Raw genomic sequence first — 21,375 nt, 5'->3', positions numbered from 1 at the left:
TAAGGATTTTAAGTTTTTCAAAGCTTTTTTGATGCTACTCAATTTACAGTGTAATACATAAATACAAAATAACTGAATGTTAACCATTAAGGAAATAAAGGGTATGATTAGGAATTTATGGTTTGTATGAAATTTGCCACAAATCTTAGATACACAGTTAACTATAGTCCTAGGCTAACAGTGGTGTACTGAAAATCTAAGACTAGGGGATGGCTAATGAACGGTCTCCAAACACAGGCGAAGTATCCTGCCTGCACTTTCTGTGGGAACCCTGCAATAGAGACTCGAAGCTGAGATGGCTGAGCAGCCCAGTTTCTCTGCTCAGCTGGAGGAGTATCTGTAGGCTCTTCCTGCTTCTGCATTGTCTGAGGAGTTAGAAAGCTCTGTCTTCAGTACCTTTGGGTCCTCCCCAAAATGTAGCTGGCTCTATTTCTGCTCACCTTCCTCTAGGAAGATGTTTAGACAGGATGGGAGCTTCTTGACGATATATAGGATTGTCCTATGGACCCAGGTTTCTCACTAGTTTCTCCAGAAGTCTACCTGAAAATAGGTACCTGCCATGTATATAGCAAATTGTCCATACGGACTGACAGGAGCCAAACAGGATGTTAGTACTACAAACCAGAACCTCTGTATTAAAGTATATGACGATACTATTAAGATCTGCGTGTTCAACAATTTTAGCTAAAAATTACTATACCACTGGTATACACCAAGCAACATTCCGAACCCTCAAAATAGAGTATGTGTTCTTGTTGCACTTACTTTGCAAGAGCACTAAACGAGTGGCTGAATGATTTGGCTGCCAAGTGTAGCAGAGTCTGTACAAAGACCTCGATTTTCAAAGGGTTAAAGCTGAATCCTTCATCTGAAAAATATTCCACAGTAAGAAAGCTAGAAAATTTAAGTATAGCAAGTCCTTGGTCTGCCACCTAGAGTGCTAGACGGATGGCATGCTCACATTCAGGCATTAAGTCAGACGTGTCAGTCATTTCTCTGCACACCGATGGAGCAATAAAAGACCATTCAAATACTCGAAAGAGAAAACTAAGCATTATCTTAATTCTTAGTTTTTTGGGATTGTTTCCCTAATTCTTTTATATGATCCATTTCTTTTACAAATACAACATAAACTTTGTTCATATCTTTCTGTATGGTGGCAAAATAATACATTAATAAAAAATTCAGTAAACTTAACAGTTAAGTCTAAGTCTTAAGATGTCTGACAATGTCTGAATTTACGACCACCATTTCAACATCTGCTTTCTAAATATATCTTCTATCATAACACAAATTTCTTAGAAAAATCCAAACAAAATCCTAATAGTAAGTAACCCAAGGGCCATTCATGTTTTATTTTGATTAAATCATTTACTATGCATGTGTCCTTATGTACAAATCTAACAAAAAATTTTCCCCGCAATGTCACCTAGTTGTCCCAGTAGGCTTTTTACCTGTTTTACTGATTTGTCTCTTCTCGTGCCAGTATCACATTATTCCAGCTACTGCAGTTTTCATGATATCTCTTAATAAATGATAAGGCAAGTCCCTCTCATCATTTTTTGACTTGTTCATTTACTGATTCAGGTAAACTTACAAATCATTTTGCCTATTTTGCCACTCTTGCCCAGAGAAAAACCTAGGGTTAGGGTTGGAATTACATGGTACATACTCAGTATGTGTTAAACATTCTTATTATAATTGTTTAAAAACTGGTGAAAAAGTCAACTTTATAATTCACCAAGTCCTCTCATTCAGGAACCTCTCTAAAGGGAAAACGGGAAATGTTTAAAAATTTCTAAATGGTAACAGCATATTTTATGTTGTGTTTAGTTTCTAAACTGAACATCAGCTATCATAGGGAAGTGAGGTCTCACTTTACATAAGGGAGAAAGTAGCTGGGGTCTAGGAACCGCGGACACCGAGCAGGCCTTAGGTTAGGAGCAGCTGTTGAGGTTTCAGAGGAGCTCACATTCTGCCTTCTCTCTATGCCGTGAGCCAGCCTGGGCACAGCGCCCCTGAAGAAGTACTCAGTCCTCTTACCGTCATCATCCTCCTGGTTAGGATTTGGCACATCTTTCAGAATGCTGAAGATTTCATCATTGGTTGCTTTACTTTTAAAGGCAACAGCTAAACAGAGGGCAACTGAATGTCCAGGAAGAGAATCTAAGCACAGAATGGGGAAGAGGGTAGATCAAGTTTTAAGACTGTTCTTGTAAATAGTTAAATAACTAAGAAACTTCCATGGCTGTCCTTTGACAGTCCTCAAATCCCTAGGCTTTTATTAAGCCTAACAGCTGAGACTTGATGTATTTCTTTCATTTTGGTCAGTGCCCCTTCTTCCTCCTTTTCCCTAAGACAGTGACAAATAAGTTTGAGTCTGAATAGGGGAAGGCCATCAGTTTGATAGGTTTTTGGCTTTTGTCTTTTGCTGAGGCCATACACTTGCATCTGTATAAGCCAGATGCTCATAGGCTGTGACTTCATGTATTTAATACTATTAGTTATCTGCCGAGTCCTTAATTGTATAAAATTTGCACTAATATATACTGTATGGCATCCCCAGCGCAACTGCAAATCTTAACATAAGGCAGACAAAGGGGTAACAAAATGATAATCCTGACATAGAACAGGAGTTGCTAAGCATTTTGAAGTCAGTTACAATAGGTCACATGTGCTGTGTAGCTTTTCTTTGGAAGTGGGAGAGAAAATAAATGGAGAAACAGAAAATCCCATCACTAAAGGTCTACATTGTATTGGAGAACCAAGGCAGTCACAAAAAAAGTAGCCAGAGCAACACAAAACTGCCTTGCTAAAGGTTAGTATTCATTGGAGAGGAGCTTGGGCCAGACCCTAGAGAGAGTACAGGAACTAAAGAGAGAAAGGGCTTTCCAGACTGAGGTTAATGGCACAAATAAAGGCAAAACTGAGAACCATGAGCCCAGAATAAATAAAAGAGGAAGTAGCCTGGCTGGAGCAGGGGTCCACTTGGGAAGAAGTGACAAATGACACAGTAGAGACAACTGTTAGGAGGGCTTTAACTATTAGGCTTAGCTGCTTCTATGGGGAAAAAAGAAAGCTCAACATTCAACGAAAGTTTGAGCTCTTGCTATCAAAGACTACCTTATGGTTCTCTGCGCCAGTATAAGGCAGAACTCAGAACTCCGCACATGCGCGTGCTGCCGCATCAACTTTGCTCTTGCAGGAAAGCACAGCGGGAAGAGTGAAAGTAGGGATGGATGTGCGCTGGGGCTCTACCACTCAGAAGCCATTTCACTCTGGCTTCACCTCTTTGAAGAGATTCTTCATTGTAAAATTGGTATAATAAACACTAATTCTCAGAGCTGCCTCAAGGATTAAGTGGGATAGTGGCGAAGGAAATGTACTCAGCATTGGGACCAACGGAGTTCACTTTAAGGAAAACAGGTGTAGTGTGAGGTGGAGGTGGAGAACCAGGGGCGCAGGAGAAGGCAAGGGAGGGGAGTGAGTTTCAAGATGTAGGAACTGCCACACACCATGAAGTGGGAGGCTCACGGAGGAACCATATGCAGTGTCATCTGTGAAGACTACAGTGGAAACCTCTGCACCCAACTCTCTACCAGCGATCACCAATGCACACCTTACCTTCCTTAAGCACAAGGCACAAAATGGCATATCACAGTACAGGCCCTCTGACTCACAGCATAATCTCAGACATGAGGTAACCAAAAAGTAAGAAAACCGTATTTAAGAATTGACTTCTAGAGGCCTATTGCTGGTCAAAATAAAGTCAATGTGCACCTATGTTCCCACACCTGAACGGGTACCACATGCTAATCAATTCAGATAATCTCTACCACTGTGACAGATCCACTCATTTTAATAAGTTCTGGCTCTACATTCAACTTGCTATACTTAGCAGCATATATAAGATAATCTCATGGATATAACATTATAAAAAATATTAAGGAAAAAAATTTACAAGCCAATAAGTAAACCATGAATCTTTAAAATGATGACAGGGCAAACAAAATAATAGCGACTAGTATTTCAAACAGACAAAATATAAACCCAAGAAAAGAGAAAGTTCACTTTTTCCACCTTAAATAACTAACTTCAGAGAATATTGGTATCAGTACTTTTAAAAGACAACAGGATGAACTGTATTCTATTACTTACTGCTACTTTCATCTCCGTACTTGTAAATGCAGGTTGGGTTTGCAGGACATAGAGCTGAGAAGGTAGGAGGAACAATATCTAATATACGCTGATGATAAGACAACCTATAATACAAATAAGAGCCTCAGAAAATACTGTTCATCAGTTCCATTACTTGGTAACCTCCAATTTACCAAGAAAAGTCCCATCTCCAACACCCTGGACACAGCTGACAGCCAAGAAGCCAAAGGGGAAAACAAGTCCTTTAAGCTTTTGTCTACGACAGCATACTGAAACTCAGGCCTTCTTCAAAACCTACTGGTTCACAATGAGGGGAAGCCTGGTGACCAAGGAAGTGGATGGTACTGGGGTAGGATGCGGCAGAGGATAGTCTCCATGATGGAGACACTGATTATACTGTAGCAAATAAATGTATATCAAGGCTAATGGGAGCCAAGTTTTCTACTGCCTGAGAAGGTATTTAGAAATCATGGCAAAGGGAAGGCTAGAAAAAATGAAGTAGAGTTGGAGGGATACACACACCTTGGTCGATATAAAAAGTTGTGTGTGTGTGTGTGTGTGTGTGTGCATAAATGTATATACTATCTTTGTCCATCCCAAGAGCAATGAGCACAGTAAGTGTCCAGATCTTGGTTCCTAAATACTATACTTCACTATTAGGAACCTGGGCTCCATGAGGGGTGCCTGGGTACCTCAGTTGGTTGAGTGTCAGACTCTTGATTTTGCCTTAGGTCATGAGCTTAGGGTCCTGGGATTGAGGCCTATGTTGGGGTCGAGTCTGCTTGTCCCGCTCCCTCTGCCCCTCCCCCTTGCTTGTGCGTGCTCTCTCTCAAATAAATAAAATCTTAAAAAAATCTAAAAACAGAAACAAAAAACTTGGGCTCTGTGACTAGATGATTCCAGGGGAGGGGTAAGGAAACACAAGTTGAGCCTGGTACAGCTCATGCCAAAAATAAGGAAATGCTTAATGAATGGAGGGGGACGTTACACAGGAGGCACGAGAGACTCCGCAGTAAACAAATCAGGGGCAATTTAGGCATCAAAATTATTTATGACAGCAAGAGATTATAACTCATTGAAGGAAACAGAAATCCGTTAGTCGCTACTGGATATATAAACACAGGACTAAATAAATAAATGGGTGAAAAAGGATAGTGCCTTCTTACAGGAGAATACCAACTAATAAATGTAGGGAAAAAATGGAAAAAGAATCATTACTTGGCAGTCATCACAGTGGTGGCAGATAAAAGTAGCTGTCAGTAGACATCTGATGCAAAACAGAATGGAGTATGATCTCAGGATATCTCCCACAAAATATTAATCACAAAGGGAATAATGGTGAATTTAAGGTGGAGAAGCGTGGCAGCCACTGACATGACCAGCGCCCAAGGTTAACATTTCTAGGGGTGGGGCTCATGTGCCTCCCGATGTGATGCACGAGGAACACTACCAACGATGCAAGTCCTGAGTCTGGTCAGGAACACACGTGAGGGCAACTCAAGAAAGAAAGGCCTAGATTCTTTAAAACATGAAAGACAGGAAAGAGTAACTGGTCAAGTGAGGAACATGAAGGGAATGACAACTAAATGCTACCCATGTGTTCCTGATGGGATTCTGGCCCTGTAAAGGCAAAGACATTATGGCAATGGGTTGGCAAGGTTTGGTCTGTGGGCTGGGTGGCCGTATTCCTACACTACAGCTGGTTTCCTAATCTGGAGGACTGCATGCTGGTCATTTAGAAGCGTCTTTGTTTTGGGGAAAGATACAATGGATTCTCAAAGGGTGAAGGGCCATCACCTCTGCAGCTTGTCTTCAGAAGGTTCAGAAAAAGACCAATAGGATGGGTGTATACACACAGAGCAGGGAAAAAGAAGTGAACATGTGAACAAGTGTGAAGTGTTAACAACTAGGCAATCTAAATGAACAGGGTACAATGTTCTTTGCACTATTTTGGCAACTTTCCTAAAATATGAAATTATTTCAAAGTACATTTGACAAAAAAAATATTGGCCTAATTCACATACAATCCAGATGGCATGGCTGCTTAATTTTTTTTAGCCTGAATCTTCACTAAAAACTAAAAGGGAAGAGGGGCAGGTACTTGGATTCAAAAAATGATGTTCTGGACATACATCACACGTGCAAAGAAGAGACACTCCCCGCCTCTGCCATAGAAATTAGGAGAACGAAGTTAAGGAGAAAACACAAAGAACTTACCTCATACATTTTTCTAGAACTTCTCTTACAAACTTTGGTTTGGGACTTTCAGGATCTTGAGTAAGACAATCTGACCTAATGAGAAAATGGTAGTTTTATAAGCTATTACACACAATCTGCACTTACACCTAATGTGTGCTTAGCCATAATGAATTTCCTTGTACCTACATTCTTTAATTTATACACACACACACACACACACACACACACACACGTATAACAGAAATAATTATTTCAGACTGTGTAGGAGATTGCTTTTATGTTATAGCTTTAAATATTAAGTTTTTTTTTATTATGACAGACTGCAGGGAAAGGAACAATAAAACATACCACCACTTACCAATCTTCCCAGCTCCAACGGAACTGGAAGTTACTTAGATGATGGGAAAACCAATTAATAAACCTATAGAGAGAAGTGGGCAGGGGTGGGGAGAAAGAAAAGGATGAACGGCTGCAGTTTGTAACAGGAACTTACATAATCCTTCAGGAAAATAAAACCCTACTTTATAGGGTTAAATGAAAAGCACATGCCCCTACCAAAGCTGTATCTTCTGCTGTCATTTAGCCTTTTCTCTATAAATCCTAGAATTCATCTTCTCCCCAAAATAACAGTCCCCTATTTCACTCCTTGTAATAGTACTATCCTTTTTAAGCAAATAACAGATATGAGTACCTGTTCTGTGCCAGGCACTATATGTACACGTGTGTGTATGTGTCTATCTATCTACTTACCTATCTACATATATTTGAAACCTCACAATAACTTTGAAGTAATGTACTGTTTCCCCCCATTTCACTGACAATGAAACAGAGGCAAAAGAAAAAAGATGAAAGGAATTGCACATAAAACATTTTACAAGTGGCAGAGCCAAAGTGTAGTCTCTCATCACATTATACCCTTTTTACCACAAACAAAATTGTGTGGACACAACAAAAATATTGATCTAACTAGATAGAAATCACCTTAGTATACTAGAATACTTAGTATACACAGTATAATGTGAAATTTTAAGAGCCAAATATGTATCTGCTGAATTTCAAATGGCATAAATGTGATATCCAACACAACTCCTAGTTTTATTAATTAGATTGGGAGAAAAAAATCAGAAGACGCTTTCTTAAAGCATGTCCCTTACAGATCTGTAATTGCAATCACTGAAATTACTCAGGATAATAGGTGTGACATACAACAGTGCTTACTGATAAGTTCAGATATGCAATTTGAACAATGGACATGAAAGATCATGGTGACTGGGAAATGTCCAGGACTTGTCCTGATCTGATTTGGGAAACTGACAGAGGTAAGAAAGAACACCAGGTGATAAAGGTGGTATACAGGCCTCTCCCAAAAGACAGTGGGCATGCGATTACTACTCCTCTAACAATCCAATATGGTCTTTTGTATAAACTGAGTCTTCAAGGTATAGTTATGCAGAAGCTAATTATTTTAGAAGCAGATACTATCTATAAACAAAAATAGATACATATTTATACATAACAAATAAACAGTATTAGATTCTGCTTCTGCATAGGTGATAGTTGATATAAAGCCCATTTTAAAAGCTTCCACGTCCAATTAGGAAAAAGTATAATTATACCAAAGCACCAAACAAGTAAACAATGAATGAAATTAAAGAAAACCTCAGCATGGCCATCATTTCATACTGAAAGCTGTACTAGAAAGCATAATGTTACATTATGAGTTTTATTATTATACAGAGGATTATTTGGGGGAGGCAAGAAAGAAAAATCAACTTAGAACTTCTAAAAAGGCAAATGTTTTACTGACCAAAATTTTTTATACTGTACAAGGAGTAGAAGCTGCTACCCATCAGTATAGGAAATAAGGCAGTTACTGTACCTGTCCACACATGTAGTGTTCATCGTGTCCAAACGCATGTATAACATTTCAGTTGCCTGTGCAAGCTGTGAATTTGAGGATAAGGAAAACTCCTCTCCATCCTCTTTCAAAATAAGTTGTGATAAAAAGAAGAAGATTTCTTAGAAGTCTGTATAATGACTAATAATGCTGAGCATCTTTTCATATAACTGATTTTTTTAAAAACATCTCTGAGTTACCAATGATGTACAATAAATCGGAACTGCACACACCCATGAAATAAACACAGTGAATATTTCCATCACTTCTCCTCTAAACTCTCCCCATGCTCCTTTGTAGTCCTTTCTTCCCCTCTTCCCCTGTGTCTGCAAGCAAATATTGGTCTGCTGTCACCAGATCTCTTTGCATTTTCTAGAATTTTGTATAAATGAAATCATATAGTATAAATTCTTATTTGTTTGGCAACTTATATTCAGCATACTCATTTTGCAATTCATTCAAATTGTTGCCTGCACGAAAAATTTGCTCCTTTTATTCCTAAGTAGCATTCCATTGTGTAGATATGACAAATGTGTACATTCACTCATGTACTGATGGATATCTGGGTTGTCCCATTTGGGGTTATTATAAAGCTTCTATGAACATTAATGCCCATTAATTAATGTTTCTATGAACATTAATGTAGGGTAATGTGCTTTCATTTCCATTAGGTAAATTCCTAAGAATGGAATGGCTTGATTGTGTTTAATGTATGGTTACACATATGTTTAACTTTTGAAGAAATGACCAAACTTTCCATGAAGTGATTTAAACCCACAGTAAGAAATATTTAATAATCTTTTAAAACCAGGCCAAAGAGAGTAAGTTTAAAAGCAAAGGGAAGGATACAACTTGGGGGAGAGAGCCGGGCTGCAGTTTGCACAGCTCGATGAGCAGCGTAGTGTACATCACATCAATGTGCGGGGGAGCTGGCAGTTGGAACAGCTCTGCAAAGATCACCTACAAAAGAATCATGAGTCAGAACTCAATTCAACCAGGACCTTTGTACTTCCATCAGAAACACCTCAATCTTCTAAACGTAAACTCTAACTCCATGGCATTCATACTGAAAAAATAATTACTTTTTAATCTGTAAAATTATGCTCTTTAAAACATGGAGATCTGTAACTGAATACTGTAATGAAAATTTCATCTTTCTGTAACTCAGTCAAATAAGAATATGCAAAAATTAATGCTTATTTGATACTGCCAAAGAATTGTGCAATTAAATCCCAACTCTGGAAGTATCAGAGGTGCTCCAGGCACGTGGTCCATCAGGGTGTCATTCCTAGAAGAGTAAAAACTCTCACTAGATTTTTGAGAATAGGAACTGAGGACATTCCAGGCTGCTACTTAGAAACTGGTACCTGGCCATCTCTTTGGCAGTTAAGATTTCTTTGCCAAGATTGTTGTTCAGAAAGTTGTTTCTACCCTCCCTATATAACCCATGGACCACCTATCTAGATTCTAAAGCCTGGTCTGCATTCTTTCCTCTCACTCCCATCTCTCTGTAGTTCATTCTGATGAATTTTTACATGTTTTTCAGATTTGAAAACATGACATATTTTGCATTTCAAGAGATGTGTCAATGAGTCAGGTTCATAGTCTAAACATACTCTCAAGTTGTATAAAGACAGGACAAATGCCGTATTTCTAAGAAAGCACACAAATGCATTATGAATAAAAAGTGAATCTGTAATATATCATAACTATGCTCACTTTCATGAGTATTTTAACACAAAGGAATAACGCAATCAACAATCTGAGTCACACATATGTCAAGTGAAAACTGTTTTTTAGAACATAAATCTCTACAAGGTGTTCAACTTTACTACTACTATCACCCTTCTTCTGCATGACTTAATATGGGGTCAAAAGCATCATTTCTTCTTCTCACTTCCAAAAACAATGGGCTTTTTTGATTTCTAGGAATAAATATTTATACTTATTCCTACCTTGTGATACAGAGAATAATATACTAGTAAAGAGTATGCTAGCAATAACAGGCCAGATAAACACAATTAAGGATAAGTTATTCGCTTAAAATAATATAATATTTTATTTACTTTTAAAAAATATTTTATTTATTTATTTTACAGAGAGAGAGAGAGAGAGAGAGGACACAAGCAGGGGGAGTGGCACAGGGAGAGGGAGAAGTAGGCTCCCTGCTCAGTAGGGAGGCTTGATCCCAGGGGCTTGTGGGGCTTGATGTGGGGCTTGATCCCAGGACTCTGGGATCATGATGTGAGCCATAAGGCAGGTGCTTAACCAACTGAGCCACCCAGGCACCCCAATAATACAATATTTTAAAGTATTCAAGCCAATTATGTATCTGGTAAGTGGACACAATGTACTGACAGGACTGGAGGTAACTTACACTATCCATGAATGAAGATATACTATGTAATTTATGGGTAACACAAAATTCCATTTGGCTCAACCACCTCTTTTTACTTTACTAACATGGCTAACAGAGCACCAAAACTAACAGCAATTTCCTTGCTCCTGTGTTACTTTTCAGTACCTGCCAAGTTGCAAGGAAAAAAAAAAGCCAAGAGTCCTTTACACTTTAAAATCAGCAGAAAGATTCTGAAATTTAGAAACATGCTCCATGTGGAATGCATACCTCAACTATATGGTAGTTCAAGGGGATCTTGTTCTTCCCTGGATAGCTCACCAGCTGTGCAGCGCTACAAAAAAATGTAAGCGAGGTTTAATAAGTATACAAAGATACAAAAAATATATATAGATAGATAGATCTTTCTCTCTCTATATATATGTATCTCAAATAGGCAGCTCTAAAAGCAGCGCATTTGGATTTAAGGAAAAGAAATCTTTCCTGAAATGCTCTAGATTTCGTACTTCACTTAACTACAGCACATATTACTTTGTTTATCACAAGGAAACTCTTTAATGCAGCCCCAAATCCTTGAAAGATCAAAAGGAGTATATTCAAATCTACTAACTTTGAAAGTGTTAATAGGGTAGACCATTCCACAAATACTATATTCCTTTCCACCTTAAAATCTAAACCAAAACTTTCCAAGGCTCAAGGAAACACTAAAAATAAACTTTTCCAAAGCGTGATATCTAAATGCTAGAAAGCTATTAATATTCTTTTATTCTCATAGCATTCATACCAAAACCAGTTGATTCCAGTTAGTCTGTCCATAGCAGATGGCAAATATCCACACAAAAAGCCAACATCATGTGCACATTACTATAAAGCACCACAGTGTTATGAAGCAGCCAGAGAGATACTGTTTGAGTGTGAAAGGCCGTGGAAAAGCAAAGAAGTGTCTTTAGAGATTGGTCTTATTTAGCAAGACAGGGCATCAGAAGAGAGGAAGTTTTTCTTACACTCTTAACATATATTTTACTAAATCAAAACTGCTACTTTTTCTCCACTCAAAAAGTTACCATGAAATCTTACCAAGTTTTCCTTTCCTTCCAGTGGGACTTAATGATGCAGTGAAGATTCTCTTCTATGACAAATCTTTCAACTGAATGACTCCCTGGCATTACAGGACCCTGGAAAGAAAACCAAATGTAGAAAACCAAATGTATATACTACAAACCTAGAAAAAGATACTGCCTTTCATTTATCCAACAAATATTTGAGAGCTTATTATGATCCAGAAACTGTACTGGGTATTAAAGATAAAAGTTCAGAAGTGTGAAAACTCCTATCACCATCATAGTCACTTCTATCAAATACAATTAGAATGGCAGTTGCAGCATTTCTGCTAGTGCCCCTGACACCATACCATCATCATCCATCTCCATTAAACCAAAGAGTTCATATTATTAGCTCTATATGGTTTGATTTTTTTTAAACCACCAGGTAGATTAACTTCTATAATAAATACGGAAAGAGGAAAAACTTTTATTTCAGTTACTGTATAGACATAAAAAGTCATATATTGCATTGAAAGAGAGCCATACTCAGGGCACCTGGGGTAGCTCAGTCAGTTAAGCGCCTGTCTTTGGCTCAGGTCATAATTTCCGGGTTCTGGGATCGAGCCTTGCATCAGCTCCCTGCTCAGTGGGGAGCCTGCCTCTCCCTCTGCCCTTCCCCCTTGACTTGTGCTTTCTCTCTCTAATACATAAAATCTTAAAAAAAAAAAAAAAAAGACAGCCATATTATATTGTTTAAGAAAATGGTTAAAAAACATTACCTGCATGTTATTATTCTTTTTTAAGGTATATGCATAACAAACAGGTCCAAAGAGTTTTATTTTTACTCATTATTTACTCTTGTAGACTTTTAATCTCTATTAATTTTTTCTAATAAACTTTTTTTTCAAAGACCAAAACAAAAGAACCAAATCCTTTTCATTTTTAGGGGAACAAATCTTTTATATGTTTATGGTCTTCTGGCAAAGGAATATGGCCACATTAGAGAGGCAATACCAATTAAGTATACATTACTTAAAAATTAAGTAAAAATACACAAGCAACATCAACTAAGAGAAAAACATTTTGAGGTTCTATTCTAGTTTCTCTTGTACAAACAAGTGCCTAACTACAAAGATTCTAGCCATCTTAAATGTATATTAGATTCCAGTTAGATATCCCTATTAGACCATTACATAATGTCGACTAAAAGCATTTCACTATATATGCAGTATAGTAAAGTGGGTAGCAAACTGATAATTCTGTAAATACAACTGATTATCTGACAGTGTTTTACTCTGAGACCAGTTATACATATACTAAATTTTCACTGCCCAAAAGCAATTTACGGTAGAACAGAAAAGAGAAAACACGAGAAAGAAAACGCCAAGTTTGATCTCAGGTGGCAATACTGGTTCTCAAAATGGAATAATTTTGCCCTCAGGGATCATCTGGAAATCTCTGGAGAGAGTTGTGGTTGTCACACCTGACATTTTCCCTCTACACGCCGCTGGTAGAGGCCAGGGGTGCTGCTAAGCATCCTACAGTCACTGGACAGCCCCCCACCACAAAGAATTCTCCAGCTCCAAATGTCAACTGTGCCAAGGCTGAGAAACCCTACTCTCTGCTGACTAGGATGTACTAAGCAATGGGTACGGTACTTTAGCCAGAACTGATCCAGTCTTCGCCATGCTTGCTGCTGGGATGTTCAAGTTAAGGCAGTCATTCAAATGCAAAGATATAAAATAAAATGTGAAAATATAAATAAAAATAAATAAGTAAATAATAAAAATAAATATAATAATATTATAATAAAATAAGTAAAAAATACATATAAATGTGAAAATATAAAATAAAATGTGAAAATGTGAAATTTTATACCAAAAGTTAATATCAAAATCATACATTTTCCTAATTGGTGAAGTGTCATAGCTGTTAACAACTTGGCTTCATAATAAAGAATATGTATATTTAAAAACTATAGTCAGCTTATACTCATCTTTGAGGTTTTTAAATTAAAAATATTTCTAAAATATTTTAAGATTTATTTACTTAAGAGAGAGAATGAGTGAATGTGGGGGAGAGGGAGGGGCAGAGGGAGAGAGAATCCCAAGCAGACTCCATGCTCAGCATAGAGCCTCATGGGGCTCCATCCCAGAACCCTGAGATCGCGAGCTAAGCCTGAAATCAAGAGTCGGATGCTTAAATGACTGAGCCACCCAGGACCCCTAAAAATATTTCATAATATTTAAAAAAAACAGTTACATAGTACAAATAATAAGACAAGCTGTGAGAGTTAGAGAGAGATGGATAATCTCAAAAACTGGGTATTTCTGGGGGGCGCCTGGGTGGCTCAGTCAGTTGAGTCTGCCTTTGGCTCAGGTGGTGATCCTGGAGTCCTAGGACTGAGCCTGGCATCAGGCTCCCTGCTCAGTGGGGAACCTGCTTCTCCCTCTCCCTCTGCCCCTACCCCCACACCCCTGGCTCATGCTTTCTCTCTCAAATGGATAAAATCTTAAGAAACCAAAAAACAGCAACCAAAAAAAAAGCCCAAAGAACAACAACAAAAAAGCCACCAAAACCAATAAACAAAAAACAATCCCCCCCCAAAACTTGGGTATCGTTCTTAAAAAAAAGTCTTAATAATAGCTAAAATTATTGAGCACTCATGTCACATACCGTTCTATGCATTTTATGCTTTAGTAATTCAATCCTCATTAAAACTTTATTAGAACATACTTTTATTATTATTCCATTATGAAACGAAGGCAGAAAAGAAAATAACTCACTCAATCAAGATCATACAGCTAGGATCTAACTAAGCAGGATTAAAACTCAAACCAGGGGCACCTGAGTGGCTCAGATGTTTGGGCATCTGCCTTTGGCTCCGTTCATGATCTCCACGTCCATGGGATCTCCATGGAATCTCCATGGAATCTCCATGGGATCGAGCCCCCAGAGTCTGCTTCTCCCTCTCCCTCTCCCCCTGCTTGTGCTCTGTCTCCCTCTCCTAAATGAATAAATAAAATACTAAAAAAAAAAAAAAAAAAAAAGTCTAAAAAAAAATCAATCAATCAATCAAACCAGTCTGGCTGCAGAACCTATTGTACACCGTACTCTCAATCTACTTGCACACGCTGAGCAGAATTTCTTGCATAATGAGGAGACACCATTCACTAAATAACTGTTAACTTCACTGCTGTTGGTCCTCTCAGATAATAAACCACTCGAAATTAAAATGTATCACAGGCATTATTCAGACAAGATCAGGCCACAAGTACAATGCAGTATAAGCCCTCTGACAGGAACTTACAGTTGGTCACATACCTCGGGATCATCCGTGTAATCAAACATTCGGAAGATGACCCGTGGCATCGGGTACACCGAGTCTTCCGTGTGAGGAGGTGGCGTAAAAGGAGGCAGGTTGTGCTGCAGTGCTTCACAAAGGATGCTGTCAAAGGCAAGATAAGGTCTTAGGATGTGCCGCTCCTGCCAGCGATCCTTTTTCAATTTCTGAATCTGGGCCCACAGGCAATCTAAATACTAAAGACAGATTAATTTTTAATAATTAATATATATATCCGGAGGTACATAAAACTTAACATTATGACTACATAAACCAAAAACCATTACCTTATAAAAGACAGGATACAAAAGTAAGCTAGTTCGCAATTAAATATAGTGCAGAGGAATGGTGCTAAGTTTTTATTTTTATTTACTTTATAAAGTCTACCTGTCTGGGGCTGTGACCACTTCCATTTTCAAACGGGGCATTTAAATAAAAAATAACTGTAACTGGGGTGCCTGGGTGGCTCAGTGGGTTAAGTCTCTGCCTTCGGCTCAGGTCATGATCCCAGGGTCCTGCTCAGCGGGAAGCCTGCTTCCCTCTCTCTCTCTGCCTGCCTCTCTGCCTACTTGTGATCTGTCAAATAAATAAATAAAATCTTTAAAAAAAAATAAATAACTGTAATTGGAATCACACAGAACAGGGAAAGCTTTGATTACATTCTAACACTTATTAAAAATCCACTATATGCCAGGGGCGCCTGCATAGCTCAGTCAGTTGAAGTGTCTGACTCTTGATTTCGGCTCAGGTCATGATCTTGGGGTTGGGGGATCAAGCCCCATGTTGCGCTCCATGCTAAGCACGGAGTCTGCTGGAGACTGTCTCTCCCTCTCCGACTCCCAACACTCCCTGACTGACCCCCAACCCCTGCCCCTGCACGTGTTTTCTCTCTCAAATAAATAAAATCTTAAAAAAAAACCCCACTATAACCTAGAGCTATGAGGAGCTGGACCCCTGATATGGTATGTGGAAAACAAGCGAATGTATATAAACAGAGGGATCTGACTACGTCAGAGCTAAGAATCTGCTCAAGAGCTGGCTGTGCTTGTGTCCTGAGACGCTGAGAATCCACTCACCTCTTCTTGCGGGTGTGGTTTCTCAGCCGTCCATACCTGTAACATGGGCACATGTGTCTTTTGGCGTCTTCTAAACGTAGAAATAAAAATCTACACTTAGGTTTCTAACAACATAGAAAGATGTTCAGTTGTTTCATAATTAATAAAATGCAAATCAAAGCAGTAAAGTAACATTTTTACCTATCTATCAGATTGGCAGATAACAAAAATTTTGATCATGTATATTGCTGAAATGTGGGCAAGCACACAATTTCAAACACTGCTGGCAGAGGAGTTAATTGATATCATCTCTTTAGAGGAGATATGGAAGAGTATAATTTCTTTGGAAGGCCATTTGACTAAGTCTATCAAAATTAAGATTGTTAAGACACTTCAACCCAGCAATGCCTTTTCTAAAAACTCCCACTCTCCACAGATATATTATCTTACGTACATGAAGACACATACATAAGGATATTCACTGAAGCACTGTTTATAATACCAAAAGACTGGAAATAACCTAAATGTCTACTAACAAGGGACTTGTTAAATTATGGTATGTTGAAAGAGTGGAATACTGTACAGCTGTTAAAAAAGAATGAGGCAGGGACGCCTGGGTGGCTCAGCTGGTTAAGGGTCTGCCTTGGGCTCAGGTCATGATCTCAGGGTGCTGGGATCGAGTCCTACATCAGGCTCCCTGCTCAGTGGGGAGCCTCTTCTCCCCTGCTTGGGCTCTCTCTCTCTCTCTCTCTGTCAAATAAATAAATAAAATCTTAAAACAAACAGTCAGGCAGTCCTATGTACTTTTATGCAATAAGTTCAAGCTATATTAAGTGGGGAAAAAAAAAAAGCAAGTGAAGAACAGTATGTATACTGGACTACCATTTGTATAAAAAGGGGGAAGGATATATACTCAAATGTTAAGATATTCATATTCTTTTATTTTTATTCTTTTGCAAACACCTACATTCTAAAAAGAACCAGTATGACTTTCAAAAAACATAAAAATGTTAGAGATTTACCATTTAAAAGTAACTTAAGAACAAAGGAAATTTTTATCTTTAGACTTCTTGTAACTTTGTTTGTAACTGACTGATTAACAATATCCAAACAAGTTACCTATTGATAGAATACGAAACTTAAAACAAAATTATTCTGAAAGAACTTAAGGGGACACAAAACCATTACCATGCTGCTGGTTAACTGCTAAATTTATGAACAAGCCCTAATGTTAGTATTATACCTAATAAGACAAACCAAGTTTTTGCACCACTTGGAAGAAAAGGTAGTAAGATGATATGAGACTATTTTAACTGAAATGTGTCATATTATTCAGGAAGTGTGCAAGGGGTAGAAGTTAAGAGCCACTGTTTTAAGGACTTGGTTTGGGATTAATTTACATGAAATAAATACATTGTATGTGCTAAACCTCTCCCTCCACTACCGTGATTCAGTAGGTCTGCAGGTTGGGGTCGGAGCCTATTTAAGTACCATTGGTGATTCTATGCACACTACAATTTGAGAACCACTGTGTGAGGACAAAAGATATTTTATGGCTTTGCTAATATGTACCAAAGCGGCTTAAAAGGAGCTATGTTACCAACTCCTTCGCACCAGCAAAGTAAGCAAACATTTGATTACTCTGAGGTCTCAGTAAATTACAACAGTAGGGGAATGAAGTTACTTAGAGGAAGCCATAGGGAAGCCCACAGCTTGTCTTTGAGAAATGGAAACTAACACAGCAATACTAACAGATACAATACAACACATTCATCATATCAGTAAGAACTATGAGCTGTGTCCTTACTTTAGATAGCTTTCAGTGTTAGCGAAGATGCGGTCCATCTCTGCATCTTTCTTTTCGTACAACTCCTTTCCAACCCAGGGCAAAGACGACAGAAACGCATAAACATACCAATCTCTCCGCACCTGAAGAATTTTTAAAAAGGCAAACTTAAAATGTGTGCTAGTTAATTTTCATTCATATTGTGTTTACTTTTGAATGAAATCCTATGGAGGCTTAAGTAAGACACCTTGCTTAATCAGAACATTTCTACCTTTTATTAGTTTTAATTTTATTGGAATCATTTGAATTAATATAGAGATACCAAGAGAACCCACCACTATGGCAGATAACCTAGCCTGCAGATATTAAGAATCTAGAGTGTGATAATATACTGTTATATTTTGGTTTGATTACTAAAAGGTCACCAAGTGAAAAATTCTTTGTACTATATGGGCAAGATTCAACATAAGGGGTTTTCTTACCTGAGGTACATCTTCTTCCTGAGTTACACTTACAAAATTTTCAAACATAGCAACCATGGATGGGGCAGCAATGACATGACAATTCACAAGATCAGATAAAAAACGGACCTATTAGGGAAAACAATTTCTATTAAATCTAAATGTGATAGAATCACACAACAGGCAATCTTGTAATGACTGAGACCACAGGTCTGAAAAACTACCCCTTAAGGCCGAAGCTAGCCTGTGGCCTGTTTTTCTTTTGCATAGCCTGTGAACTAAGAGTGGTTTTGGATAGTTAAACGCTTGAAAAAATCCAAGGGTATTTTACGATTTATACAAATCATATGAAATCAAGTTTCAGTGTTCACAAATAAACATGTATCGGAACACAGCATGCTCACTCATTTATATACTTCTATGGCTGTTTTTGGTCTACAACAGCAGAGCTGAGCAGTTATGACCGGAACAGGATGACGGATAGGAATCTGCATTTACAGGTTCCCATTCCACAGAGCTACCTCAACCTATCATCTTCTTTCCTGTTCTCTGTGAAAAAATTTTCCCTGGATTACAGAACTGGAAATTTCTGAACAGCTATCTGTTGGATATCCTTTGTGTGCCACTGCTAAGCAGTATTAAGATCCCTGTCATGTGGGAGCTCACAGTCTAGTGGGACGAGCATAATCTCAACCCAAAGGAGTGACTCCTATACTAGAGGGTAAATAAAAAGCGTTCTAGGAACAGTGCTAAGGGAGTAGGGGAGAGCATTGTAAAGGAGGTAACACCAGGACTAGGTCATAAAGGATGAGTGAAGTCTGCCTCGAGTGGGGAGCAACAAGACTATTCTAGGCAGAAGGGTTCAAAAGGATGTGTTCAGGGATCTGCAAGTAACCGTTGACAGCTGGAGGGTATATGGGGTGTGTGTGTGTGTGTATATATATATGGACATATGTATATATATATTATAAGGACAGAGAAACAGATTGGGGCAACTATAAAACGTCAATATGGAATCTGGACTTAATCTTATAGCCTGATTGGTGGCTAACTTTTGATAACATACTCAATAAAAGACTTTGATCACATGCCTCCAACTCTATGTGATATAAACAAACATATGCATCATACTTAAATAAATACATATAATACACACTGGCCCACTGTCAATCCATGTATTACACATTAGTAGGGCTTATTAATTCCATTTTCTTTTAAGATAAATATTTATTTCTGCTAACCCAGTGAATCATCTTATGCACGGGCTTTTAAGACCCTCCACTTTAGAGAATGGGAAAGAACACGGGTTTGTGATCTATACCAACATGAGCAGAGTGAGTTACAGGAAGACCAGTCTGGTGCCACAGTAGATAATACAGTGAAAGGCAGAGAATCCGGATGCAAAAGAACAGTAAAGAGGCTATTTGAACAAGATGAAGAAGGAGGGAGTGCCTGGTTGGCTTAGTTTAGGGCATGAGACTCTGGATCTTGGGAGTAGTGAGTTCAAGCCCCATGCTGGGCATAAAGCTTACTTAAACAAAAGAAATAAAAAAGCACGAGAGGAAGGTATGAACTATGCCAGAGGCCCTGGAGACAAAAGGGACAGACCAGAGAGCAATTTAGAAGGCAGAAGTGACAGGACCTGGGGATTGCTTAAAGGATGAGGGGGCAAAGGGAAGGCAAACATTAACACTCAGGTCCCTAGCTGTTATGCAGTAGACAGCAGACCCTGTGTGCAGTTTGGAGAGAAGACAGAATGATGCATTACTTTTAGGAATTTCCAGGCAAGATACCTAAGGGCTATCCGGCAGAATCTGGAACACAGGTCTGGAGCCCAAGAGAGAGGCTGAAACAGGACATTCAGTTACTGACTTGTCAGGATGGGGGTCGTGTCACCCAAATAAAGATGGTTAGTAATGCAAAGAGAGAGTAAGAATGCTTCAGGGGAGAGTGTTTAAAGTGAAGTGAGGACAGAATTCTGGAAAACACAAAATGTAAGGGGTAAAGGAAGATGACCCAGTAAAAGGAGACAGAGGAATAGAAGGGAGTGGCAGCAGCAGGAGATCCCGAAATAGTGGTGTTGCAGAAACCCAAGACAAACAAAGGAGTGTAAAGCATTACCTGCTATAGGAAGGTCAACTAGGATTTAAGAGTGAAAAGAAGCCACTGGATTTGGTAATGAGCTCTGTGGTACCTTAAGTGAGAATGGTTTCAGAAGAGCAGCTACTGTGGTGAGTGGGGAACTCTATTTCAGAAGAAAGGATAAATTCGTTGGTTGTAGCTCACTTCTCCTCTCCATCCCAACACTACGTCATAATACACCAAAAAAGTAACTTACCAAATATACAGCTTCATTATAATTGTTTGCTTTTAATGATTCCTTAAGTTGTCGAATCATAGCTTCTACAAACTCTCCACCAAAGTTGTAATTCCTGGCATTCAGCAGTCCAACTAATGTTGTATAAATTGTCAACTTCTCAGGTAACAGGCGTGCACTGATTTGAGAACCCAGTACAAGAAAACCCCAAAACAACAGTATTATGTTAAGTTGCTCAATTCTATATTATATAAATCTTTTATCATTTTACCAACATTGGAACAGAGTTACTTTGAGCAATATTTAAAAAAAAAAAATTTTAAGGGTTTTATTTGGAAGAGAGAGAGAGAGAGTGCACAAAAGCAGGGGAAGAGGCAGAGAGAAGGGGAGAAGCAGACTCCCCACTGAGCAGGGAGCCCAATGCAGGGCTCAATCCCAGGACCCTGGGATCATGACCTGGTCTGAAGGCAGATCCTTAACCAACTGAGCCACCCAGGTGCCCCATACTTTGAGTTATATTTTTAAACTACTTCAGAAAAGGCACAAATGTTGAGATGAGTTGCAGACATGACCCCTGAAATTTTTCATTTTATTTCTAGCTAATCCATGAATTAGGTAAAACACTTTAATTATAAAGTTATCAAACTAAAATAAATGTAATTAATGCTAGACCAGTTTTTCTTCCAATGTGTTTAGTGAACTCTAAGAGTAGTTCTACAGAAGATGTTTCCATGGTAAAACATCTGGGGAATGCTGGGTG

At 38.5% G+C, this 21,375-nt stretch overlaps 1 protein-coding gene across 3 annotated transcripts in view; it reads right to left on the bottom strand.

The window, feature by feature from the left end:
• NCBP1 (nuclear cap binding protein subunit 1) overlaps nucleotides 1-21,375 on the bottom strand; it is a 38,827-nt gene that overhangs the window by 7,870 nt on the left and 9,582 nt on the right. For 2 of the 3 annotated variants that reach the window (XM_032860659.1, XM_032860660.1), the window contains 14 exons: nucleotides 20,637-20,793; nucleotides 18,320-18,427; nucleotides 17,859-17,980; nucleotides 16,073-16,142; nucleotides 14,978-15,193; nucleotides 11,688-11,785; nucleotides 10,881-10,944; nucleotides 9,104-9,214; nucleotides 8,237-8,301; nucleotides 6,716-6,778; nucleotides 6,376-6,450; nucleotides 4,159-4,262; nucleotides 2,044-2,166; nucleotides 766-868 (listed from right to left, as the gene is read on the bottom strand). In XM_032860659.1, the coding sequence (XP_032716550.1) occupies nucleotides 766-868; nucleotides 2,044-2,166; nucleotides 4,159-4,262; nucleotides 6,376-6,450; nucleotides 6,716-6,778; nucleotides 8,237-8,301; nucleotides 9,104-9,214; nucleotides 10,881-10,944; nucleotides 11,688-11,785; nucleotides 14,978-15,193; nucleotides 16,073-16,142; nucleotides 17,859-17,980; nucleotides 18,320-18,427; nucleotides 20,637-20,793 (1,479 nt within the window). Of the gene's footprint in view, nucleotides 1-765; nucleotides 869-2,043; nucleotides 2,167-4,158; nucleotides 4,263-6,375; nucleotides 6,451-6,715; nucleotides 6,779-8,236; nucleotides 8,302-9,103; nucleotides 9,215-10,880; nucleotides 10,945-11,687; nucleotides 11,786-14,977; nucleotides 15,194-16,072; nucleotides 16,143-17,858; nucleotides 17,981-18,319; nucleotides 18,428-20,636; nucleotides 20,794-21,375 lie in introns of those variants that run through there. The other variant, XM_032860661.1, reaches the window with a different exon arrangement.

Source organism: Lontra canadensis, unplaced genomic scaffold (genome assembly GCF_010015895.1).
Source record: "Lontra canadensis isolate GAN:19392208 unplaced genomic scaffold, GSC_riverotter_1.0 scaffold19, whole genome shotgun sequence".
NCBI classification, from domain to species: Eukaryota; Metazoa; Chordata; class Mammalia; order Carnivora; family Mustelidae; genus Lontra; species Lontra canadensis.
Note: the sequence above shows the minus strand (reverse complement) of the source record. Positions and strands in the feature narration are given on the sequence as shown.